A 27,104-nucleotide genomic window follows, 5' to 3' on the forward strand; every position below is an offset into this window, starting at 1 on the left:
TGAGTCTGTTGTGTTTGCTTTTGTTGTCTTTCAACTTTTTGCTTTGCGCCATTATGTGCAAAGTGCTCTAGGGTGTGAGGGAGCTAAATGACTCATCCCCTGCCCTCTCAGTGAGGCAAGACCTACCTAGAAACATCCAGAGAATGAGGCAGCCTTAGAAGTGTGGTTGGGTACACATGTGGGGCTGTACATATATGGGCATCTTAAAGCATCAGCAGAGAGCACTCATAGGAAGGTGCTAATGTGGAAGTATAAAAATACCCTAAGTGGAAAAACAAAACCAATGAAAAACCCAAGAAGAGGTCAGTAAAAGCTGGAGTTATCGAGTGACCCAAGAAGTTTTGCTCCCCCAAGAATCTGAGCATCTTGGGTGAAATCATAGACTAGTAAAACGTGAGTGTTGGAGGGGAATTTCCAGATCATTTGTCCCGGACCCTCCAGGAGAGAGAAAGAACCTCCAGAGATGATAGTTGGCAGAAGTCACAAAGCCACTCTGTGACAGAAATGCCTTTTGAGCCATGTCAGGCTATCCCTGGAGAAGCCGGTGAAAGGTAATGGCTTCCAGAACTTTCCTGGGTGGGGCCTGCTGAGGGTAAGCTGCACTGTAAGCTCTTCTACACAGAGCTGGAGCAATGTCTGTCCTCAGACGCACAGAGAAAAGAGGTCGGGGGCCCAAAGCAGCTGCCCAGTAGTTGAAGGATGTGGTGTGGTGTTACTGGGTTGGAGAATATGACATCTTTTGTTTAAAGCACTGGGCTTATTTGCATTGTTTCTACTAAGAACTTAATCATAAAATTGTTCTAACCCCCTCTACCCTAGGGGCCTGTATTCGTATTTCCATCATTGTTACACTATTATCTTCACAGTCATGACTCACACAACAAGTTTGGCAGGTCCTCGTGGCCATGGTTATTTTAGGCAAGTGTCCAGGCAAAGCAGATCTCTCAGAATAACTTGCCTGACAGACTATTAATACAGAATATTAATATAGACAAAAATACAATAGTTCCCCCTTATCTGTGGTTTTTGTTTTCCAAAGTTTCAGTTACCTGTGATCAACTATGGTCTGATACTGAATGGAAAGTTCCAGAAATAAACAGTTCAGCCAGTGTGGCTCAGTGGTTGAGCACAGACCGATGCACCAGGAAGTCAGGGCTCAATTCCCCATCAGGGCAGTCAGGGCACATGCCTGGGTTGCAGGCTCGATCCCCAGTAGGGGTTGTGCAGGAAGCAGCCAATCAATGATTCTCTCTCTTCATTAAAGTTTCTAACTCTCTCTCCCTCTCCCTTCCTCTCTGAAATCAATTAATAAAACATACTTGAAAGGAAAAAAGAAAGAAAGAAAGGAAGGAAGGAAGGAAGGAAGGAAGGAAGGAAGGAAGGAAGGAAGGAAGGGAGGAGAAATAAACAATTCATAAGTTTTAAATTGTGCACCATTCTGAGTAGCATGATAAAATCTCTCACAGCCCTGCTTCATTCTGCCTCGGATGTGAATCATCCTTTTGTCCACCGTATCCACACTGTGCATGACATGCGCCCATTAGTCACGTAGTAGCCACCTCCATTATCAGATCAGTTATCAGAGAGAAAGATAAGAGAGTGAGACCATATTCTCATAAACTTTCATTACAGTATATTATAATAATTGTTCTATTGTATTATTAGTGATCGTTATTAATTTTTTACCATGCCTAATTTGTAAATTAACTTGATCACTGCTATGTATGCATTGGAAAAGACCTGCTATATCTAGGGTTGGGTGCTACCTGCGGTTTTAGGCATCCACTAGGGGTCCTGGAATGTATCCCTCCCAATAAGGAGGAACCACTCTATCTGTACACAGTAAATATATTTTCTACTCGTCAGCATCAGTGTATCAGGGAAAGCATTTTGCAGAATGTAAGGATTTTGTTTTTTGGGATATCTATTATTTGCCTTGAAACGATCAGTGGGCCTGAGAAAGCAGCATTGCCACAGAATAGGGCGGCTAAAATACAAGAAAACTATCTACATTTTTTAGGCCTTATCCATAGGTTTCAGGGTTAGAGGAAGAGATAACAGTTGGGCTCCACACCCAGAGGCTCTGCCCTGCCCTGTGGCCATCCCCTCGGCCCCTGCCCTGACGGTTCTCATACCCTCCTTTTTTCCCCCTAGATATATTTCCTTTTCAAGTGCTGAAGTTATAAAATAGAACCAAATTTCTTGGAACATTACATGGGAAAGACTAAAGAAAACTCTAAGCCCACCCCAATGGGACATTCTTTTACCTTGTAACATTTCCCCTTTCATGCTGATGTGCAGATTGAAATCTCTACAAAACTTTGCAATCTGTGCAAAAGGATGAATCAGGGCAATTAATATCGTTAGGGCAATTATCTTGCAGTTAACGCTTTTCAGCTGAGGTAATATTTCCCACTGATTTTAAGTTCTGGCTTCAGTCTCCTCACGCTCTTAGCTCACTCGCCCCACGCCACACTGTCATCACTCTTGGGCAGATGTGTTCCAAACAAGAACTGCCTCCAGTGAGCAGGTTGGGGGGTGGGGGTGGGAGGGTCCATGGATCATGAATTACCGACTTGATTCTGACTGTTGGATCTGCTGGCTTCCATGAAGCTTGCACAGGTTAAGTTCCTAAAGATGCTGGTTCACCTTTTGAACTCCCCAAGAGAATGGTTAAGAGAGGTATAAACGTTCCCCCCCCCCGCCCGCCCCACCGCAATAAATTACCAGGACTAGTGGAAATGCTATCTCCATCACGCTCTTTGTAACACCATGGAGTTCCACATCTCAGATGATGGGCCCCCATTTCCTGCATTGACCCAGGAACCCACAGGTGCAGGGGACTGATGGATGGCTTGCCCACCTCCACACTGGGAGTGCTTCTCCTTCGTTCAGCTGAACCATCACACCCCGCCGTAGCAGCCCTGGTGAAAAGCAACGTCCAGTGAGCTCATGAGTAGTTCCACCAGCATGAGTCTGGGCGATGACCTCAGAGAAAATCTTTCTTAATTAACTCCCAAAGTTTAATTTTAATTTCTATGAGGTCGATTATTTTGGACAAATATTATTTTAAGTTCATAGTGCAGATGTCAAATGATTCTGTACTTTTGTGCCTGCCTCCATTCCCCCAATGACTTGGGGTTGTTGTTTTTTTGTGGGTTTTTTTGTAAATCTTGGTCTGCAGCGGGATATAGTATTGGAAGCTGAAAGCTGAGCTGTGAGCCCTGAAAGACGCAGGGCAACGTGAATCTGAACAATAATACAGCTCCAAGTGGGGGGTTTGGGGATGTAAAGAAGAAGGGCCAGTGTACTTGGAGTATGATGTGGGGATCTGTGGAATCCCGCTCAGATTCAGAAGAAACAATTTCATTGAACCAAGCAAAATTCTAGAAGAGACTTGGGAACACTTTTAAAAATCACCTTGAAAATGTTAGACCTCCCCTCCCCACAACACACACTTATATGTGGCTCATCCCACAAATGTCTAGTTATTCCTAAGTGTTTGTTACTCCCTTCTTTTTCTAAACTTGAAAGAGAATGGAGGTGGGGTTCAGGGAACAGTGACGTCAAAGAGCGTGAAGACACTTAGAACCTGAGGGAGTCTGAGGAGGAACGATGGTCTCGGGGAATATAGACAAGGACTCAAGCCACCATGACCAAGACTGTCCCCTTCACATTTTTCCTCAGGATGCCCGTATCCAGAACTGAAGGGTCCCCTCTTTTCTCGAATGCATTAGCTTCTTCTAGTTCTCGATAGGAGAAGTTTGATTTGAGGAATCTGTCCTTTCTGATGGGGAAACATTAGCAGACGTTCTAGTTCCTTGTGGATGTTTACGAATGTTTGCCCTCTGAGGTTATCTTCATTGACCCAGAATGAACCTATTAACCCAGCAGAAGTCATGTAGCTCAGGGCACCCCCCTATGCAGCTGCGATGGGGATGGCCACTTGTGACATCCTCAGTTGGCGTGATGCTCAGTTTTTGCCGTTACCAACTAATGGACAGGGGACTGTCTTCCTCTTCTGCTCGGCAGATCATGAGTCACATGGTGATGGAGGAGCTGCTGCCAACCCTTCAGGCAGACCTTCTGCCTAAAATGAAGGGGAAGAAGAATGACAGGAAGAGGGCCTGGCTTGGGGTAAGTGATGGCATTGCTCCGCCTCAGTGCTACTCAAAATACACATTCCTGTCCCTTCTCTTTTTAGGGTACCTTTTTCTTGTTTAAAAACGAGTTCCTTCCCTGGCCTATGTCGAGTCTGCTCAGTCTCAATGAAATGAGGACTAATCCGAGCAGACTCTAGCTTGGAAAGAAACATTCGAAGGAATGTGTGTGCCGTTTAGTTGACGTTGTGGTCCTCTGTGATTAGCCCTCCTCCCTGTACTTGTCTCCATCGGGCTCTTACACACCACAGAGCCCCGATTTACGTGTTGATCCCTGTCGCAGCTCCTCGAGGAGGCCTACAACCTGGTTCAGCAGCAAGTTTCAGAAGGATTAAGTGCCTTGAAGGAGGAATGCAGAGCTCTGACCAAGGGTCTGGAAGGAACCATCCGTTCAGACATGGATCAGATTGTCAACTCAAAGAACTTCTTAACTGGGAAGATCAAAGGTCAGTGGAGATGATCCACGTTCCTACTAAGGAAGTAAGCTGCGCAGTGAGAGTTGCATCACATAGTTAGAAGTCATGGTTTCAGGGGAGAATTAAACTGAGGGAATGGGGAAGAAGTGATAAGGGTTGTAATAGGAGCCTGCTTAGAGGTGCTGTTAAGAGCCTGGCCCTCCCCATGGAAACTTCAGTGAAACCAGCGGGAGGAAACTTTGCATCTTGCCTCGTGGGCACGGGGGCGGGGGGAGAGGGGAGCTGTGTATTCTGATACCACCTGCACCTCCCCTGTTGTGGCACTTCTTAGCTTATGACCCATGTTCATGATCATTCTGAAATTTCCATTACATGCATTATATGTCTTCTCTCAAAGTTAATTGATAAAGAAATCGTTATTCTCCTAGCAAACAAAGTTGCATTTGGGTATCAAGCAAGTCATTTTTATTTTATTTTTTAAAATATATTTGTATTGATTTCACAGAGGAAGTGGGGGGGAGAGAGACAGAGAGAGAGAGAGAGAGAGAGAGAGAGAGAGAGAGAGAGAGAGAGAAACATCAATGATGGGGGAGAATCATTGATCAGCTGCCTCCTGCACGCCCCCTACTGGTGATCAAGTCCACAACCCAGGCATGTGCCCTGACCAGGAATCAAACCGTGACTTCCTGGTTCATAGGTTGATGCTCAACCACTGACCCACACCAGCTGGGTGCAAGTCATTTTTAGAAATCATAGATTGTTTTATATTTGAATCATGCCATTGGGGTGAAAGGTTTTTTTCCCCTAGTAATTCTATGACCTGCTTAATATTTCATATCCCAAATATTTATGAGTTATACATAATATTAATAGTATTGGTCATCTTAGATTCTCAGAAAAAAAGGCAGTATGACCCTCCATACCTCTGTGAACCAGTTCTGAGAATTGAAATAAGAATGTGACCATTATTGGCACATAACTTCTAAGCAAGTTATGTGCCAATAAAAACGTAAGAAATAGACTTGAAGTTCTGTTTCTGCACATTAGGACGTGACCTAAGCCATCTAATATCTTCAGGCCTCTATTTTTCTATCTGTAAAATGGAGGGTTGGCCATTCAGATGAGTGAGTACTTCCCTCTTCAGTTCCATGATGCTATGACAAGGCCATGTGACTTACCTAGCTCCTCAGAGCTAGCGTTCCAGTCCATGGAGCGAGTTCAGGCCTCTTCCAGCTCAGGGTTCCTTCACAGGATCGCTGCTTCCAAACCTGGCCAACCATGAGAATCACCTTAGCCCTTAGCAGCAACAACAACAACAAATAATAATAATACAGATCTCCATGGCCCAGCCAGACTTCCTAAAGCAGAATCGCTACTATGCTCTTCCTCGTCTAAATCAAAGGGCAGCATTTGCCTCTGGGAAGTGGGAGCATGGTTATATTTTTTCCATCCCTCTTTCTTTCTATTTTTTTAAAATATATTTTTATTGATTTCAGAGAGGAAGAGGGAGAGAGAGATAGAGACATCAATGATGAGAGAGAATCATTGATCCGTTGCCCCTGCACACCCCCCACTGGGGATCGAGCCCACAACCCGGGCATGTGCCCTGACCGGGAATCAACTGTGACCCCCTGGTTCATAGGCCAACGCTCAACCACTGAGCCACGCCGCCTGGGTTTCCCATCCCTCTTACTGATTTTCTGTGCTCTCTACATTTTTGTCACTGCGCATGTTTGTCCTTGATTATCAGAACAAAAAATAATGCTTTTTTAAAAATTGGGGGGTGGGAATGGGATGTGGGGGTGACAAACTGAAAGGAATTTGTTTCCATTTACCCAAGAAATGACTGTACTTGAGTTTTTAAAAGTCTCTGGAGAAGGCAAGAGGGGAATTGAATTATATTATATTGATTGACTCTTAGGGAATTTAATTAAAACAATAAATTGTTATACACAAATAATTAATCATTATGTTGTACACCTGAAACTAATATAATGTTATATGTCAATTATACCTCAATTTAAAAAAAACTTAATAAATTTTGATTTTAGAAGGACGCTATGTATACAGGGGTGGGCAAAAGTAGGTGTACAGTTGTGAGTATGAGAAACACAGAGTTGTTTTCGTATAATTATTTACTCTTGTATTATATATATTTTTCCATATGAACAACTGTACACCTACTTTTGCCCACCCCTGTATATAATGACAATGATTGACGGATGTCTGGCATTTTCTTTTTTTGTATTAGGCACTGCATGCTTATAGGGACCAAGCAGAAAAATGCATTTCATCCCAGGGCAGAGGAAAGCTTGGGGAGGGGAGACATTCTGTCTGTTTCCATTTCCAAACCACCTACTGGTTTTCTGTTCTGGTGAATGCTGGCTCAGGGCTCGCTGTGCTGGCCTGTCTTGCCCTTTGAGCTTGCCTTGGCTGTTCAATGGCTCTGTGGGGCAGCTACCCAGCCCTGGCCTGGCTCAGGTGCCTTTGCATCCACTTTTGCCCTAAGTCACCGTTTCCTGGCTATTTCCTTCCGCAGCGATGGTGGCCCAGCCGGCGGAGAAAAGCTGTGCGGAGAGCGTGCAGCCATTCCTGGCGTCCATTCTGGAGGAGCTCATGGGACCCGTGAGCTCAGGATTCAGTGAAGTGCGCTCACTCTTTGAAAAAGAAGTGGATGAACTTAGCCAGAACTTTCAGACCAGCAAAGACAATGCCCAGCTAAAGGAGGTAGGATGTGAAGCCCAGGAGTTCCTCGTGAATGGTCTGCCTGGGGCTTCCTCTTCCCTGGGGCTTTATCTACATTCATCTAGTCTTTTCTTCCTCACCACCCTTCCTTTCTTCATTCATCTGCCCTTCCAGCCATTCATCTAGTCTGTCTTCCATTCATCCAACAACCCATTCAGCCATCCATCTACCTGATTTCTTTTATTAATGGTTTCAAGTTGCAATAATAATAATGAATCACCCATACCCACCCAATCCTAGATCACCCCTAGCTCCTAGACCACCTCCCCTCCCAACTCCCTGAATTAACTAATCCAAGTAGCTCAGAATGTGTTTACACATACTTTTCCCTTGTTCATACAAATATATATGCACTTAGCCTCATTTGTATAAATTTTTTTGTTCGTTGATTTGTTTGTTGCTAAAAATATAGATTCATGACAAAAACCAGTGTTTCTCAAAGTGTGGTCCCTACATCAGCAGCAGCAGCAGCAGCACCTGGCTGTTAATACGCAAATTCTCAGGACTTCACCAAAGATCTACCAAGTCAGAAACTCTGGGCAGTGTGTTCTAGGCGACCTCCAGAGGATCTGGTGCACCCTAAAGGGTGACAATCACTGACAGACATGACTTGTCAACTTGGTTTTACACTTGACACATGATGGACATCCCTACAAGTCAGTGGATAAGATCAGATATGTCTCTTCCTTTTCTTATTTCTCTGTGCATACATACACGTCATTGTACATAAACAAGATCATTTTGTATATATTTTGAGGTTTCTTATCGCAGCCTTCTTTTTAAACTTGCCTTTACTTTCCCATCCTCCTCCCACACCTCCCACCTCCCACCTCCCCTCAAGTAAATAGTGTCAACACCTTAGCATGTGCCATTCTGTAATTTTCCTGTGCTTATATAGCATACTAGAGGCCTGGTGCACAAAATTCGTGCACGCGGGGGTGGGGGGGGGCCCTCAGCCCAGCCTGCTCCCTCTCGCAGTCCAGGAGCCCCATGATTGATTGCCCCGCAGAGGGAGGCCCCACCCACCCATCACAGCCCACGGGTGGTTCGCCTGGGCCTCCCTCTTTGGGGCGATCATGGAGCCCCCCGCTCCATCAATCACCCTGCTGGCCAGTGGCTGGGACTCCCTCTTTGGGGAGATCATGGAGCCCCCCCCCCCCCAACTGATCGCCCCACCAGCCAGTGGCCTGGGACTCCCTCTGCGGGGCAATCGTGGGGCTATGGCGGGTCCCCCCTCCCCCAACCAATCTCATCAGCACCCACCTTGGCTGGCCTGGCGCCAGTGCGTGTCATAGCACGGTCATTCTGCTGTTCAGCCATTCAGTCGATTTGCATATTACGCTTTTATTATTATAGACAAAACACACATTCATAGGCTATTTGTTTAGATTGCTTGGTCTTAGAAAAATGGGATTATGCTATATAGACTGCTTATCAGTATTCTTATTCAAAAATGCCTCATGAAACTATTTCCAAGTTAACTGTTCCAGCTCTAAGTCATTCATTATAATGGCTGCATAATATGTCATGTATGATTTATTCAACCATCCAGATGTTGCTGGCATGGAACAAAGCTATGATAAATAACCTAATTAAAATATTCTTACATGTTGATGCTTTCATTTCTATGGGATAGATTCCTAGGACAGGATTTCTAGGTCGAAAGGTAGGTTCATTCCTCATGTTAAGATGTTGCCATTTGCGTTCCTCAAAAAGGATTTAAAATTTACATTGCCACCCATTGTGTATGGCAGAGGACTTTCTTCCTCATATTCCCATCAGAGATAGGTGTTATCACTTGTTTAAACTTTCGCCAAATGCTAGGAGCAAAGTGGTGACCCATTTTTCCTTCTTGTCTGGCTAATCGATGTGTCTTAAAAATAGTCACATTGCATAGTGTATGACGAGGGGCAAGTTTTACAGTGTGGTTTTGATAATTAATTCCACGTTAGTGGAGCTCTCTGTAACTCCCTTCTCAAAGGGAGTAATATTTTATCATTACAAACACAAGGAGAATGGGCTTTATTTATTTATTTATTTATTTATTCCTCACCTGAGGATATGTTTTTATTGCTTTTAGAGAAGGAGAGAAATCTATGTGAGAGAGAAATATCAATTGGTTGCCTTCGACATGCACTCTGAACCCATAACCCTTTGGTGCAAGGGACAACACTCCAACCAACTGAGCCATCAGGCCAGAGCTGGGCCATCTTTAAATTTCTGCTTCAAGAAATCTCAAAATCTAGATTCTTCCTCTTTTCTGTGACCTGAAAATGAGACAGTATATCCTATATAATTCACACTCACTCCTGTACTCCCCAAATCTCCTTTTTAAAAAAAATATATTTTATTGATTTTTTACAGAGAGGAAGAGAGAGGGATAGAGAGTTAGAAACATCAATGAGAGAGAGACATCTATCAGCTGCCTCCTGCACGCCCCCTACCGGGGATGTGCCTGCAACCCAGGTACATGCCCTTGACCGGAATCAAACCTGGGACCCTTCAGTCCGCAGGCCAACGCTCTATCCACTGAGCCAAACCGGTTAGGGCTCCCCAAATCTCTTCAGGTGTCCATTTTTGGCATCTTTCTATCTTTCTTGTTTATTCTAGGTCTCCAACATTCAATTTTAAAAATTAATTTTAAATAAGCTTGGGAATTAAAATGCATTCTGTTGGCAACAACAGTCCTAGTGTGTGAGTGTGTTGATAACCCTTGGGGTCTCTAGGAGATGGGGTCTGTTGCCGTCCTCTTGCTGGAAGCCTCATTGGCCAAGTCCTCACTTGTGCAAACTAGAGGAGGAGGAGGAGGAGCCCCAGTTTTTACAACTGGATACCTCTCCCAGGCCAGGCCTCTTCCTACCACCCAGGCCCTATCCACTAGCACCATGGAGAACCCACAGCAGGGGGAAGTCCCGTATGCACTGACAGAGCCTCAGAAAACTGTGGGGACTCTGGCTTCACACCCTGACCTCCCTGGGATTGTCTGAGAGGGATGTCACTCATTAAAGAAAGCTGTGGGGGCTTATGAGCCCAGTAACAATTCCATGTGCAAAAGGACCTACTTGCCTAATTCTGGAATTCTGGAAGTGGGAGTTGGGAGCTAGTCCATCACGAGCTTAAGAAGATTGGAGCTCTGAGTGCATCCCTGGGCCCTCCCACCGTCCAGTTGGTTCTTCTCCCAGCCTCTTCCTAGCAACAGAGCTGACCTAGGGACCCACCGAAGGAAGACAATTGAAGATGTCACAGATGTAGTGATCTGAGAAGTGGTTCATCTAAAAACATACATTTGATTGTTTAGAATTTATAGAATACTAGAGGCCTGGTGCACAGATTCATGCACTGGTGGGGTCCCTCGGCCTGGCCTGCAGCTCTCCGACATTCTCCATGGGGTCCTGGATTGCAAGAGGGGTCAGGCCAGGCCAAGAAACCCCACCAGTGCACAATTGGGTCCAGGGAAGGACCGAGGGAGGGCTCCAGGGCGTGTCCAGTCTTGCCTAATCCTGATGGGCCAGACCCCAGCAGCAAGCTAACCTACCAGTCAGAGCGTCTATCCCCTGGTGGTCAGTGTGTGTCATAGCACCTGGTTGAACAATCGAACGAACTGTCAAACACTTAGCATATTAGGCTTTTGTTATATAGGATGTGTGTAATATTGTTCCTCAGTCTCAATGGTTTAATTTTTCCCTTCACCCAAACGCAGCATCTGGACCATCTTATGAATCTCCCACTGGATTCTGTGAAGATGGAACCTTGTTATATCAAAGTCAACCTGCTCCAGGAGCGCTTGCAGGATCTCAAGAGCCGCTTCAGATTCCCCCACGTGGATCTGGTGGTGCAGCGGACACAGAACTACATGCAAGAGGTGGGTGCCCACAGGGGCCTCCTGGGGATGAGGATGGAGCCAGCAGGGAAGCAAGCTCAGGCAGGTGGGACTGGCGTGCTTGCAGCCAGGAAGTGTGGCCATTGCCTTTGTCATTGTATCTGTCCTAGCTGGCTTCATCTTCCCTCCATGTCAGAGAGTAGAAACATCATAGAGTAGAACATCATGGAGTAGAAACATCCAGGGAAATGAAGTGGCATTAATTAATAATTACTTGGTTTGTCAACCCCCTGGCAATGGGCAAGGAGACACCTGATTGGTGGTGTTGCTCTTATATCAATCACGGGCAAAGCAGACGTACAGTCCTTAGTTCATCCTGCTTGATGCCTGTGTTGGTGGCCAGAGCTGTTTCATGCCTGAGGCACGTTAAAAAATTACTTGGTTTGTCAAATCAGTGCTTCTAACCGTGGCTGCACATTAGAATCACCTGGGGTGCTTTTAAGAAATACTGAGGCCTAGGCCCCACCTCCAGTGATTCTGATTATATATATATATATTTTTTTAAATTGCTTTCTAATTATTGAAAGTGTATCTATCTATATATAATTCAATAATTTTTTTAATTTTAATATTTTAAAATCATGTTAAAAATAATTTAATTTTTAAACATATATTTTTATTGATTTGTAGAGAGGGAGAGAGAGTGAGAAACATCAATGTGATATAGAAACATGGATCGGCTGCCTCCTGCATGCCCCTTACTGAGGATGGAGCCTGCAGCCTGGGCATGTGCCCTGACAGGGAATTGAACCGGCAACCTTTCGGTGCATGGGACGACACCCAACCACCTGAGCCAAACTGGCCAGGGCTGTATTTTAATAATTTTTAAAGATTTCCCCTACTCATTTCCACTGCTTCTAATATGTATCCAGGATTGAGATCCACTGGCTTCCATTAATCCCCTAACTTAGAATCAATCAGTCACTCATAGTTTCCTATTTGGATGTCTTGTGTTTATTTGATAGGTTCCTTGTTTCCCTACGAGGAACAGGAATGAATAGCACAGACTCTTTCCATAGTATAGTGATTCATCAATGAAGAGAGGGTGTGCTCATTGAAGCCATAAGAGCACAATTCTGTTTTACAGATTTTCCAGGGCAGCTTATGGGGCTGAACACTGTGCCAGATCTCACCTTAGGGCACTGATAGGGAGACAGAGTCTTAGATAAATTCACTACCATGTTGAGAATGCACTGAGAAAGATATGTGTTGAATGCCATGGGAATTACAGGCTTGGAAAAGAAAGGAGCTTTTAATTTATTTTTTTCCTTAAAAGTTATAGGCAGGATTAAGTGACACATCTTATTACCTAACCTCTGAGTTGTGAGGGATTAAAAATGGACAAGGAACAAAATTGGGCAATCGTTTGACGGAGTCCCTTTGATAATACCGAACCCGGGTGGAGCTTACAGGGGTACAAGTGCAGAGAATACGAAATCTGAGCTGCTTCTGTTTCCTAACCTGTAACCGTGTCAGCCACTGTCTGCCCCACGCCCTCACCCTGCCTCCCTTCCCATCCTGGCGGAGGTGTGAGGAGATGGATGGGAGGTGGAGAGAGAGAGATGCTGGGTAGTTTACATCCACCTGAAAGTGCATGTGCAGAGTTAAAGCAGCCAAAAATAATTGGAGGTGACTCCCACCTCATCTTGGTAAGCCCGGGCTGCAGGTATCAGAGGTTAGGAGAAGGGGGTGACCACCGGAGATGGAGGTAATTTTAATCCCATAGTCTTGGGGTTTCCAGTTCAGGGTAGAAAGAGATGAGAAGTATGCATACATGTATATAGATAGATACATGCAAATGTGTGTGTGTGTGTGTGTGTGTGTGTGTGTGTGTCCGGTCTCTTACTGATCCCACTGTGGCCATGTGCCTATTTATTTCACAGTTCAGACAGTGGGGTGAGGACTCACCCCTGGAAAATCTGTAAAATAAGAGATGGTCACCCCCTCCCTCCTCTCCAGCTGACTTAAGCAGACCTGTGGTGGTGACCCCGCCTCTGACCGTGCTGTTTCTGTGTTGTGTTGGTTTCTAGCTCATGGAGAACGCAGTATTCACTTTTGAACAGTTGCTTTCCCCACATCTCCAAGGAGAGGCCTCTAAAACAGCCATCGCCATTGAGAAGGTGAAGCTCCGAGTCTTAAAGGTAAAACCACTTTTTCATGTGGGAAGCATAAAACAAGACTGTGGCCCCTGTTTCTCGTTAAGTGGAAAATGCCAAGTTCTTTTACTCGCCCCCTTTTCTTTCTCATCTTTCACATCTTTCTTTCCTGGGGTTCCAGTGACTATCAGGTACCAGCAGTTCCCCCAGCATGACTTTCATGCCTCTCCTGCCATCTAGTGGCTATTTTAGAGATCACAGGTCCTCACCATTGTTTCCCATCAGTTGGGAGACATGTCCTAGTTTACTTTTAAAGCAATTGGATTTGATATTTATTGGCTGTCCACTATAAGCAAAACATTGTGATGGGTATTGCATGGAATATAAAACTATTTAAATGTAAATAGTTTACATTTAAATTAGCCAGCATATTTTAGAAAAATCGGCACCTCATGGCAAAGGAAATATACTCCAAGAAAAAGACACCTGCCAGAGAGAGAGAGAGAGAGAGAGAGAGAGAGAGAGATTGATTGGCACATTAAATTGTTCCATTTTTTAATGTGTTTAATGTTTAAGTATGTATCAAAATAGTTGTAATAATAGTTTACATATATGTGCTATATTTTTAAAGCTTGTTTGAACCAATCATGTTTCATTTGATCTTCACTAGAACTTGTGAGATAATTAGAATATGTTCCCATTGTAGAGATGATGAAACTGACTCTCTACCCAGGGGTCCTCAAACTTTTTAAACAGGGGCCAGTTCACTGTCCCTCAGACGGTTGGAGGGCCGGACTATAGTTTAAAAAAAAAACTATGAACAAATTCCTATGCGCACTGCAGGCCCGGAACGAGTCAGCCGCTAAGCAGGACAGGCAGCAGCACCTGGCGGGCCGGATAAATGTCCTCGGCGGGCCGCATGTGGCCTGCGGGCCATAGTTTGAGGATCTCTGCAAGAGCTAACGTGACTTACTTAAGCTCAACAGGCTAGTTCATGGTGACCCTAGAGCTTAAATTATCCTTAGAACTAATGCATTCATTTTTTACTTCCTCCTTCCCCTACACCAGTGATTTTCAACAGGTGAGCCACAAGAATTTTTCAAGCATGCAATACCTGACCATTTAATCAGGGGCACTGACCTCTTTTCCCTAAAATTGTCAAATAAAAAAATGACAACAACCAACACAACAATAGCCATCTGGCACGAATTAATCAGTTATATCTATTTTCAGATCAGCAAAAATATTTTTTTTGGCATGCCACGGAATTTTAGTAATTCGTTTATGTGTGCCACTGACCTAGAGTCCCAGGGGTCCTCAAACTTTTTAAACAGGGGGCCAGTTCACTGTCCCTCAGACCGTTGGAGGGATGGACTATAGTTTAAAAAAAAAAAAAAAAAAAAAAAAGCAGCCGAAACCGGTTTGGCTCAGTGGATAGAGCGTCGGCCTGCGGACTGAAAGGTCCCAGGTTCGATTCCGGTCAAGGGCATGTACCTTGGTTGCGGGCACATCCCCAGTGGGAGGTGTGCAGGAGGCAGCTGATCGATGTTTCTCTCTCATCGATGTTTCTAACTCTCTATCCCTCTCCCTTCCTCTCTGTAAAAAATCAATAAAATATATTTAAAAAAAAAAAAAAAAAAGCTATGAACAAATTCCTATGCGCACTGCAGGCCCGGGACGAGTCAGCTGCTAAGCAGGACAGGCAGCGGCACCCGGCGGGCTGGATAAATGTCCTCAGCGGGCCGCATGTGGCCCACTGGCCGTAGTTTGAGGACCCCTGATCGATTCCAATAATTACAGGTTGTTGTTGTTCCTTGTGATTAAGCCCCTATCCCAGTGGTCGGCAAACTCATTAGTCAACAGAGCGGCAAACCGTGGCTCGCAAGCTGAATGTGGCTTGCGAGCCGCAGTTTGCCGACCACTGCCCTAAACAGTGCTTGGAGCAGCAGATCAAAGTTCCTCAGGGCCTGGGAGAGGTCCCTGAATTTCAGACCTGATGTTGAGATGTCACAGGCAGTAGGCAACTCTGGCAACCAAATTATTGAAATTAAAAGCAATATTTATCATGGGAATACAAATAATAATGAACTTGAAGTTGAGAAAGAAAAGATATCAATGTCAGTATCACCTCCAGTGTCAGGACACTTTATACCTTTCCGCACAGTCCCTTTCTTCTCTGGACACGCTTAAGGGCAAGAACATGCTTCCTGGTATAAAGCCAAAGTTCTCAGCGGTCGTCCATCTAGTTCAGTGGTTGGCAAACTCATTAGTCAACAGAGCCAAATATCAACAGTACAACGATTGAAATTTCTTTTGAGAGCCAAATTTTTTAAACTTAAACTTCTTCTAACGCAACTTCTTCAAAATAGACTCGCCCAGGCCGTGGTATTTTGTGGAAGAGCCACACTCAAGGGGCCAAAGAGCCGCATGTGGCTCGCGAGCCGCAGTTTGCCAACCACGGATCTAGTTCTACCCTCTTTGCTAAGTTCCTTCTTCCACCTGGTAGCCTTTCCTTGTTTGAATAGAGCTATAATTTAGCCCCAAGTCACTATCTCTGGTATAAATGCCTTCATCTCCTTCACCATTCTTTCTTTGGCCTGACCATTCTGCTCACATGCCTGTGACTATGCCCCAGTTTGCCTGTGATCCCCTAAAAGTGACATCTAAAAGCAAACTCCGGTCTCTCGGTTTGGATGATCCATGCTGCACAACGTGAATCATCACCTTTCTTGTTCTAGATTCTAAACTTCTTTGGTTAGCATGCCACGGTGTTAGTGTAGCTATGAGCCAGGCTCTCTCTTCCCTTGTAGAAACTATTACAACCCACAAATCCTGCTTTTAGGATGTAGAATGAAAGAAGTAGATGACCATCACTCCCAAGGACCCACCCAGGATAGGGGTGACGAAGCACAAATTCACCCCACCCTGGTTCTATCCCCAACTTCTTTCTGCGGCAGGAGTTGCTGTTTGGATCTTGCCCCAGTTTCCATATCTGTAAGAGGGGAGGGTGAGGTGGGTCATTATCAGTCATGACCTCCATCTGGAGTGTGAGAGAGTTGCATAGAAAGGTCTCTGAGACCTTGGAAATGCCACAAGGGTCCTTAGATATTAGGGGCGGGGAGAAGGAGATGAAGTGGGTGGCTGAGGTTTTTGTTGAAGGGAAAGTTAACAGATTGCAGTGTTGCTGTTTAGCATATGTTTCTCTCTGTGTATTGACAGCAATATGATTATGACAGCAGCACCATCCGGAAGAGGATATTTCAAGAGGCACTCGTTCAAATCACACTTCCCACCGTGCAGAAGGCCCTGGCGTCCACCTGCAAACCAGTAAGGGCTGGGTTCCTCCGCAGAGCCTGCTCTTATTGCCTGTGAAGTTCAAGCATGGCTTATGTATTTACTTATTTATTTTGGCTCATGATGTGCTTGCAAACGGTAGGAGGGGTTGGCAAACTTTCTCTGTCAATGGTCCAATAGTAAATATGTTGGGCTTCGTGGGCCATACGATTTCTGTTGCAACTACCCAGCTCTGCCCCAAAGCAGCCACAGACTCGACGTAGACAAATGGGCACATCTGTGTTTCAGCATAACTTAATCTGCAAAACCCAGCCGCCGGCAGGACTTGCTGAGCCCTGGACCAGACAAAAATCTCAAAGGGTAATGATCTGAGTTTGAGCCAAGCTAAGGGTTGCCATAGAACACCTGAGAATACCAGATGTTCCTCATTATAGAATGACTCCCAGGTCCAACGTGTCCTCTGAAACTTGGCCACTACCACCAGGAAAAGATCCGAAGTAACATGATTGATTACAGGAGGATATTTGCTCTGTTGAATCCAGTAATGTTTGTTTAGTGAAATCCATGAGACAAATCATTTAAAGCTATTAGGAGCCCCCAGGCAACCAGTGACAGCCATGACTGTGAAATGTGACTTAGTCTGCAGAGCACAGTGATGGAAGAGCAGACTGTGGAAGCTGGGGCAAGACCTGGGTTCAAGTCCTGGCTCATCCAGGTATTGGCTCTCGAGCCTTGGACAAGTCACTTTTCCTCTCTTTTGGCCAAGATTTCATCTTATAAGAAATGGAGCTAGCCGTATCTTGCAGTAGTCTTCTTAAAAATTGAGAAGACTTGCCTGGCCAGTGGGCTCAACCACTGAGCCAGAGGACTCATAGTTTCTATTCCCTGTCAGGGCACATGCCCAGGTTACAGGCTCAATCTCCGGGGGGGGGGGGGGGGGGGGGCAGGTGCGTGAAGGAGGCAGTCGATTGATGATTCTCTCCCATCATTGATGTTTCTATCTCTCTCCCTTCCTCTCTGAAATCAATGAAAATATATTTTTTAAAAAATAAAAATACATTTTAAAAAATATTGAGAAGACCAGCATGAGGCAATTAACATTTATGAGTGCTTACCACGTGTGCACGGCACCGTGTTAAGCACTTTGCATGGATTAGCTCAGTGATTCCTAGGACAACCCTATGAGGAGGTGCTATTTACATGCTGGTTGTAGCGATGAGGAGACATGAGGGTTAAGGAGAGGGCCCAAAATCTCAGACTGGCCACCAGCAGAGTCTGCACCCAGCTCACACTCCCTGGTCACATGGGAAATACTGCTACCACTACTTGGCCATTTCAGAGATGATCTACGAACCTGGACATTTTCAAGGCCTGCTGCCTCTTGGAGCAGATGATAAAGAGCGTTTTGCATTTAAAAAGGGCCTTTGGCAGCTTAGAGAGTCTCCAAGCATTGGAACATTAGACCCCTTTCCATGAGTTATTTGACTATAGCAATTTCTTCAGTCATTTTTATATTCTCTGCATGCTGTTTTTCTCAGAGTGTCGTCAGCATGTCTAGTACCTGGCTTTCTCTGTGTGGGTGTGTTTCATTCAGAGGAAGGGACTTGCTGAGGAGTGAAGAATCTGTCTGGATGACTGTCCCTTGGCCCACGTGGGTGTTAAGTGCGGCTGCCCGCAGGGTGACTCAGTCCGCCTGTGGACGTGTCTGCACGCAGACTTCCTGCTTAGGGTGTTTTCCTTTTCTAATCCCAAAGATGGTCTGGGGGCCTCAGAGCCTCCAGAAAAGGTGAAAGGTGAAGGGTAAGGCAAGTCTCCCTGCCATCTGCCCTCCTCTTTCCAAACATCAGCCCAGGGGAACCCAATTTGTAACAGGCTCTTGTGATTTTCAATCAAGAGAGACTGGTTTCCAAAGAACCTGTCACCCACGGATTTCCGTAATGAAGGGTATGGAATCGGTGTGGAGAGATTTGTAAAAATCTGGATTTGCAGAACAGATAAATCAGGGAGTGTCAGCTTCAGAGAAGAATTCTTTATCTTATTGAAGTGTTTCCTTTGGCTCTTGAAGTCGCAGCTTCCCAGATCTGTGGTACTAACGTCAAGACGCATGTTGGGATGGCCTGGGAAGCTTTAAAAAAGTGCTGGTTCCCCAAGTCCCACCTGCAGGGATTCCATTTAATTGACCCAGGGAATTAAACGGATATCCCAGTTCAATCTATTTAATATGGAAGATCTAGTCCCTGTTTTGTAAAGCTGGACACGTCATGCAGATTGTCATGACAGTATAAATGTTCCTTTCCACAGAATTATTTAGCTGGTTGAAATTTTAAAGGTCTCCTCTTTATTCAGCAAACATGTATTAAATATGTATCAGATATGATCCGGGCACTGGTCCAGGCCAGCATCCCTGCTGTCCTGAGGTTCATAGCATAGAGGCAGGAGGCAGACACACGGTATGCCGTGTGATGGGCACAGAAGTAGCCTCCTAGGAAGAGCTCCTCATGGCTGGAGTTCCGAAGAGGTTGCTCTACTTTGCTTGTGGGGTCAAGGAGGGCTGCAGAGTCCTGCTTTTGCCCAGTCCCAAGGGATGAGTAACAATAGGGGAATGAGGAGTGGGAGACCACGTGGGGACATGAAAGGGTGCTGCAGACATGAGCACAGACCCTTCATTTCACAGAGGAAGAGAGACGTGCAGAGCGGTGATGATGCTTGCCCAGGGTCCCACCGCCAGCCCAGGGCAGCGTCCGGGCTCCTGGGGAATGCTCCTACTATCCATCCTTGTCTGTGTGTGTCCCTCAGACCCTCTCGGAGTCATGGAAGCTCCTGTCTCTCACTCCTTTGTCTTTCCTCTGGGGTACATATACAGGGACCCCATGAGAGCCCGCTATGAGCTGGTCCTGGGCTACTCCAGACCCCCAAGTCCTAGCACCGAGAGCTGTCTGAATGTGGTGACTCCTGACCACCTGCTGTTAATCCTGCCCCTTCAGGCAAAAGATGTCAAATCCCGCTCTTAGTCTCTGGCTCTCCAAGCCACATGTCAGGAGCCCTTTTCCAGCACCATTGGGTGCAAGGATCTGAGTTCATCACTGGGATGCAATTGGTGCTCTTTGATCCCCGCTCTGTCCTCAAGCTGGTAACAGGCAAGCCATTTGGAGAACCTTGGGAAGCAGAAGGGTTCAAGGATTTTGCCTCCTGCCTGGGTTGTCTTATGGGAATAGGTGAGTGTCAGGCCAGTGAGGGAAAGAGGAGCCTTGACTTGAGATCCCAACGACCTGAAAAGGGGCCCCATTCTAATGAAGTTAAACACACATCTACTCCAGGACCCGCAGTCTACTTCCAAGATGAGGAGGTCCTTAAATCTACAAAAATCATGCACGAGAATGTTCATAGCGTTTGTAGTCCTCACAGTCAAAAAATGGGAGGAAAATCTCAGTATCCATCAACAGTAGTATGGATAATCCATTTTAGTTTATTCATACGATGAATGTCCTATCAATAAAAGGGAACAAGCTACAGGTACACGCGGCAACATGGATGCATCTCAGAAACAAACCCGAAAGAACGGACAATTCCACTCACATAAAGTTCAAGAACAAGAAGAGCTGAGCTCTTGTGATAGATATCAGATCAGTGCTTCTCTCCGGAGGATCAGACTAGGAAAGGGCATGGGAGTGATTTCCTCTGTCTTGATTTGGCTTATAGTTTCATGGGTTTATTTATGTCTTTAAAATCATTGAGCTGTACATTTTTAAAAAATATATTTTTATTGATTTCAGAGAGAAAGGGAGAGGGAGAGAAAGATAGAAACATCAATGATGAGAGAGAATCATTGATTGGCTGCCTCCTGCATGCCCCCTACTGGGAATCTAGCCTGCAACCTGGGCATGTACCCTTGACCAGAATCGAACCCAGGACCCTTCAGTCCGCAGGCTAATGCTCTATCCACTGAGCCAAACGAGGTAGGACTGAGCTGTACTTTTAAAATGTTTGCATTGTATTGTGTGTGGCATATACCTTGGAAAGTACTGTTGGTATGTTTTTTAAAAAGGAAGAAGAAAATACTTTGGTTATGAAAAAAAAGGAGAGCCCCAGATTCAGTGACACCCCTTAAGATGATCAAATCTCTGGGTCTACCCCCTGTGTGCACCCAGCATAAGGAGTGGTGCCACAGGGGGTCTGGAGTGGGACACATTCTTTTTTTTGCTTGTTTGTTTGTTTTTGTTCATCCTCATCCTAAGATATTTTTTCCATTGATTCTCAGAGAGAATGGAAGCGGGGGGGGGGGGGGGGGAGGAGGGGGAGAGAGAGGTATATGAAAGCCATGAACTGGCATCTCATGCCTTGAATTGGCATCTCATGCCTTGAATTGGCATCTCATGCCTTGCCCTCTGTCTCTTGCTCTCCAGGAACTTCAGAAATATGAGCAGTTCATCTTCGCTGATCACACCAACATGATCCATGTTGAGAACGTGTACGAGGAGATTTTACATCAGATGCTCCTTGATGAAACCCTGAAAGGTGAGGGAGGTTTACCGGGTGCTTGAGGGAACTCTGGAGAGAGGGGAGCACCCCAGAAATGAGGCCCAGAATGGCCAGCTAGGTTTGCTCAACAGGTATGAAAAGGGAAGGGGAAATCAATGTTGCTGGGGAGACGGAGAAGGGACACTAACCCTGACTGAGCAAGCACACACTATACCAGCCCATTAGATATTCTTTCTCTTTCATCACAAATAAGAACTCTGTGAGATGGACATTTTAAACTCCATTTTCAGATTAGAAAACTGAGGTTGGGAGAGATTACACTTATGAACAGCTGTCTTCCTCCAGCTGTTCCAGACAGAACAGAGGGAAAAGGGCTCTTCTTAGTCACGGGCTCAGGACCCCGCCCAGAGCGGGAGGAGGTGATCCCAGGAGCAGCTACTCTCCCAGCACATTCCTCACCTCCTCTCCGCGGGACAGAAAAGGACACAGGGTGATGGCACCGCACGCTGGGAGGCTTGCCAGGACTCCAGTGCCCACTGCGGAGGCAGGCCTTGCTCGGGACAGGAGTGTGGCTAGGGAAACGTTGATGGAGATATGGAGTGTCATCCATGAAACTGTGGGCCCGAAACACATCTGATCTCCATGGGGAGGATGTGAAGCATCTCAAAACCCCTCCACAAAGAATGCTGGCCAAGCACAGGCCCCGGGTCGCAGTAGCCCCTCACAGGGGATCGGATGAGATAGGAATGTAAAGGGAAGGACTCACCGGGAAGGGCACAGTCAAGGCCACTGCCAGCCCACTACGGCACCTTGGGGTGAGTTAGAAAAAGGCTATCTTCCCCTGAAACCTATGTATTTTTATTAACCAATGTTACCCCCAATGAATTCAATTAAAAAAACACACAAATTGCTAATTACAAAATAGTCACAGGGATATAAAGTACAGCATAGGAAATAGAGTCAATAATATTCTAATAACTATATATGGGGCCAGGTCGGTGCTGGAAATATTGGGGGGGGGGGCGGGGGCGGTCACAGTGAAATACAGGCTTATGTCTAAGCGCTATGCTGTATACCTAAAACAAATACAAAATAATGCTGAATGTAGACTATAATTGAAAAATAAAATTTAAATGATGAAAAAGAAATAATTTGTCTAATCTAGGGAGGAAAATGGTAACAGCGGCAATAAAGTAAGTCCTTATTTACAAAAAAAGAAAAGAAAAAGGCTCCAGACCCTTGACTGCTCTCTGTCCAAATATTGCCATGATATGCTGATTTTATGAGAGCAGGACACTCTCCTGCTAGCTGCTGGGAAATTATTATGCTGACTATGCAGACCTACGCTGTCTCTCATGTCAGCGGCACCCGCTCAGAGGCGATACGGTTGGGCATAGCACAGCCGTAAGCAAAGGCCTAGTGTCAAAAATGCCAGCTGCTGTCATCATCATTGTTCTTCCTCCTTGGAGGCCTCTGAGACTGAGCTGGGTGTGCAGAGCCTCATTTTGGAATGCCTGGTTAGTTTTGCCCTAGCATCTTAGCTGCAAGCATTTTTGCCACAAACTTTTTTTTTTTTTTTGCCCCATAACTAATTGGCCGTAAGGCAATTTTGTCGTAAAAAAGATAAAATTATGACAAAGAGGTACATTAAAACTGAGTCACCAAATTAGAAAGACTTCACTGCAAAATACAAAACATTTGAATTCGTTACAAATGTGCATAGATTCACGGCAATCCTGCGCACATAGCTGATTTTGTTTTGTAGATGGCACATGAGGTCTTGTCCTTGTTCTACAGGAAATGTGGGTTCAACTCTGTGCCCCCAGAGGCCCTTGGTGCCTCTCTTTCTCTTCCCAATTTAGTGTTTCAAGATAAGCAACCAGCTAACTCTTGGGGCAAGAATCCTCACCACCCGGAAAAAATGCTAACTATTTTAAGACTCCCACTATTTATTTCCTCCACTTCTTTGTCAATGGAGAAATGAAACCAAACTGACAAGAAATAAAAACAAAGCAACACAAAAACCCACACTGTCAACCAGATTTTTACCTTTTTTTAAAAAAAAAAACAAAAAACAGCAACATTTAGTTATGCATCGAAAATGTTTTCGTTAAAAATGCTTGTGGCATTCGGCTGCGGTGGCTCAATGGTTGAGTGTAGACCTATGAACCAGGAGGTCACGGTGCGATTCCCCGTCAGGACACATGCTGAGTTGTGTGCTCGATCCCCAGTGGGGGGCCATGTATGAGGCAGCTGATCAATGATTCTCTCTCATCGTTGATGTTTATATCTCTCCCTCTCCCTTCCTCTCTGAAATCAATACTATATATATATATATATATATATATATATATATATTTTTTTTTTTTTTTTAAATGCTTGTGGCAAAGACATCTCCAGCAAAGATGCTAGGACAAAAGTACCCAAATCCATTTTGGAGACAACAGGCTAACAGGGCTCTTGCTACATGTTCAGTACTGAGAACCTGTGACACATTCAGGGCTGGACTGTGGGGAAAAGTAGAGAAATATAAGTCATGTTCCTTAATGTCCTAGAGGCATGTCAGTCACGGTGGATAGACTGGAATCACACAGATAAGAGCTAATAAAATGTGATGGGGGCCTCATGAGTGATCCAGGTGATACCATTAAGGATTGTGAGCTCCTTGCTAGCAAAGGCCATATTTTATTCATCTTTGGATTCCCAGAGCCTGTCCCATAGTCTGTGTCCAGTGTTTGCTGTTGGAGCAAATGAACTATGTGAAGGAATGAACACCACGGAGGTCCAGAGTTCGGAATGAGGCTGTGTTCATCAGGGAGGGCTACCTGGAAGAGGGTGGATGTGAGCTGGAATTTGAACTTGAGAAATCTGGACAGCCAGAAAAGCTGAGAGGGGAGTTTGGCTTCTGGGTAAAAAAAATCAAGAAAAGCCGATTGGCCAGGGCAGGGCGCTAATGTCCTGTTTTGTGTTCTGGCGTCTCAGTGATAAAGGAAGCTGCTCTCCTGAAGAAACACAACCTATTTGAAGACAACATGGCCTTGCCCAGTGAGAGCGTGTCCAGCTTGACCGACCTAAAGACCCCCGTGGGGTCAAACCAGGCCAGCCCCGCCCGGAGAGCCTCGGCCATTCTGCTAGGAGCTGCCAATGGTGAGACCCCGAGTAATGACGTGTTCCCGGAACCAGAGGAAAAGCAGCAGCCTGGGGTCCCTAGTCCCATGGCCCAAGGAGAAAGCCTTTCTTTCCCAGGTGGGGACGCGCAGGGAGTTCATTCAGGCACAGGTGACCCTGTTGTGAACCCCGTGACTGCAGAGGACACAGCAGGAGCCCGGGGCACCCACTCATTGGAGCTGGAGTTTGCAGGGACTCCTGCGGACAGAGAAGCCGCCACCCACCAAGAGCCACAATCCATCTCTGCCTCATGCTCCTTGAAGGAGCTCAGAAATTTGTTGACGGTGACCGTTGAAGTACCCACGGTGTCTGCCACCCTCGAGACTGAAAAAGATACACATCAGGAGACCCTTGTTCCCCAAGAAATTGAAAAAGAGGAGGAAACGACTCAAATCCACACGGAGGCCACTCAAGCAGCCGCCTCCAGTCAGGACGACAGTGAAGACGGTGGAGTCAGGGAGAGGGAGGCCCATTCTCCAGCTGCTGAGGCCGAGGCCGAGGCTGGGGCCAGTGGGGTGGAGTCTGGGGGATGTGCAGAGGCTCAGCCAGCCTGTGGAGGGCTCAGCCAGGGGCCTAGCGACCCAGGCCCCACAGAGGAGCAGGCAGAGGCTGGGGAGCCCACTGGGAGGGACGCCCATGAAGGAGGTAAGGCCATGCCACAGGGAGGCTGCATTTTAAATTCTGACCCCATGGGCCCCAGTGAGAGCCAGGTCTCTGTGGAAGAAGCGGTGGGAGGGAAAAGTGGCCCAGCCCAGGCTGCTGCCGACGTGGGTGCAGAGGAGATTAAGGGGCCCCGTGTTCACGAGTGTCAGTGGGTGGTGGAGGATGCTCCAAACACCGACATCCTAGGTCCACAGAAAGAGGATGCGAGGGAGAGAACCCCAGAGCAGCCCTCGGAGGAGTGAAAGGGACAATTTGGCGAAAGTATCTCTATGAACAAACCCAGCCAATGGGTTAATTATGGGTACACTTAGGGGGTGCATGGGACTGTTAAAAAAATAAAAAGTATTACGTACTTCCTTAATTTGTAGAATGAAATCAGAGGGGATGCACACAGGGCGTGAGCACTGAGGCAAACCCTTGTGGAACTGAGCTGTTCTGCCATGAATTACTGCTTTAGCGTTTTCATAGGAATCACAAAGGTAATGGGGTGTATGGGGTGAGAGGCAGCTGAGGGTGTCCCAGGGAGGGAGTGGGGGTCGCATTGAGGACAGAGAAAAGAGAAGGAGCATGGTTTTCAATACACTCTGCAGTTTCTTCCAATGCACTTTAAGGCTTTTCCATTCTTTGTAAGAATGCAAATCGATGCTGTATATCCCACTTCACCGTCTACTCTGTGGACTTCACTGTCTCTTAAGGACTCGGCCTTTGCCCACGGTCAGGCTGCAGGAAAGGGTAGGTGGTGGACACAGGCATCACTGCTGTGGGCAGCCCCACAGGGCCTGAGAGCTCGGGGAAGCTGAGCAGAAACAGGGGAAAGCTGTGGTCTGTGCAACTGTCTGGGCCTGTTACTAACGCTGCTCTCAACGTCTTGTTAATTGATTTGTTAATTCTTATTAATTAATCACCTTTTGGGGAAATTCAGATGAAAATTTCCCTGGCATGTTTAAGCATTCCAAATTAGCCTTAAATTGTGCAGAGAAAGAGCTTAGCTAAATTATTGGGCATAAAGTCTACCAATTAAACACATGTTATTGAAACAGATACTCTATGCCACATGCTGTGTTAGGCATCATACCAAAAAAAAAAAAAAAGAGAGAGAGAGAGAAGAAGAAGGAGGAGGAGGAGGAGGAGGAGGAGGAGGAGGAGGAGGAGGAGGAAGAGGAGGAGGAGGGGGAAAGATAAGGTGCCTTGTTCAGTATACATTAAAAGGCCCAAGGGAATTTGCTCTAAGAAAACACCAATTTTCAAATAATATATTTTCTGTGATGGCATGAAAGCTTCCTGTCTTTCCATTAAAACAGTCCTGCTTCACTCCCAGAAGGAAATAAAGTGAATATATGAAAAAAAAATGAATAAGAAAGATGGGGGGGAAAAAAGAAGGGAGAAAGAAGAAGAGGGAGAGGGAGAGGGAGAGGGAGAGGGAGAGGGAGAGGGAGAAGGAGAGGGAGAGGGAGAGGGAGAGGGAGAGGGAGAGGGAGAGGGAGAGAGAGAGAGAGAGAGAGAGAGAGAGAGAGAGAGAGAGAGAGCCAAGGTATATATACATATCATCAAGTTCCAAAGATGTTACCAAAAGTAGAAATCATTTGTTCAGTCATTTAGCAAGTTGAGGTCGTTACGTCCCAGGTGCTGGAGATCGGTGGTTAAAAAGATCTGCCCCTTTCTCCCAGAACTTACACTTTAGTGGAAATAGACACAAAGACATCTTCTAAATCGATTGTGACCTACAGTTTTAACGTTCAAGGTGGACTGGACCTCCAAAAGAGTGAATAAAGGAATGTTCTGTTGTCCTTCAGAAAATACCAGTTTATTTCCTGAAAGCTTCAGTCCTAGTACCACATCTTCATACTTCCTTCCACAGGTTTCAATATCAGATCACAACATATTGTCCCAAGAGTTCTTTTTGATCATCATCAGCTTGTAAATTTATATCAGTTCTTTAGAGGATTTGTCCTCGAGTTTAACCATTTAAGCAGGAATTCCAATATCTCCCTCTCCACCTCCCCATGAAGAATTTCTTGGATTTCTAGGTCTTTAAGGATGAAAGAGAATCAGTATCAACATAGTCTCCTATTACAACGTTCTTTACGTGCTTAGACCCTCGCGGCTAGGAAGGATCTCCTCACAGACTCAGAAGGTCCCTGGTCCCTGTAACACCCAGCACTCGCTCATATCCTTGCAGTTAGCATGGAATATGGAAGTTATG

General features: G+C 45.8%; 1 protein-coding gene across 1 annotated transcript in view; it reads left to right on the top strand.

Annotated features, from left to right (window-relative positions):
• Positions 1-26,271, top strand: part of NIBAN1 (niban apoptosis regulator 1) — a 134,853-nt gene extending 108,582 nt beyond the window's left edge. The window contains exons 7-14 of the mRNA XM_080648661.1: positions 4,033-4,137; positions 4,444-4,606; positions 7,116-7,303; positions 11,022-11,183; positions 13,232-13,342; positions 16,517-16,624; positions 20,995-21,106; positions 24,053-26,271. Coding sequence (XP_080504787.1) covers positions 4,033-4,137; positions 4,444-4,606; positions 7,116-7,303; positions 11,022-11,183; positions 13,232-13,342; positions 16,517-16,624; positions 20,995-21,106; positions 24,053-25,143 — 2,040 coding nt within the window. The 3' untranslated portion in view covers positions 25,144-26,271. The remainder of the gene's footprint in view (positions 1-4,032; positions 4,138-4,443; positions 4,607-7,115; positions 7,304-11,021; positions 11,184-13,231; positions 13,343-16,516; positions 16,625-20,994; positions 21,107-24,052) is intronic.
• The last annotated feature ends 833 nt before the right edge of the window (positions 26,272-27,104 follow it).

This window comes from Plecotus auritus, assembly GCF_963455305.1.
Source record: "Plecotus auritus genome assembly, chromosome: 12".
Lineage (NCBI taxonomy): Eukaryota > Metazoa > Chordata > Mammalia > Chiroptera > Vespertilionidae > Plecotus > Plecotus auritus.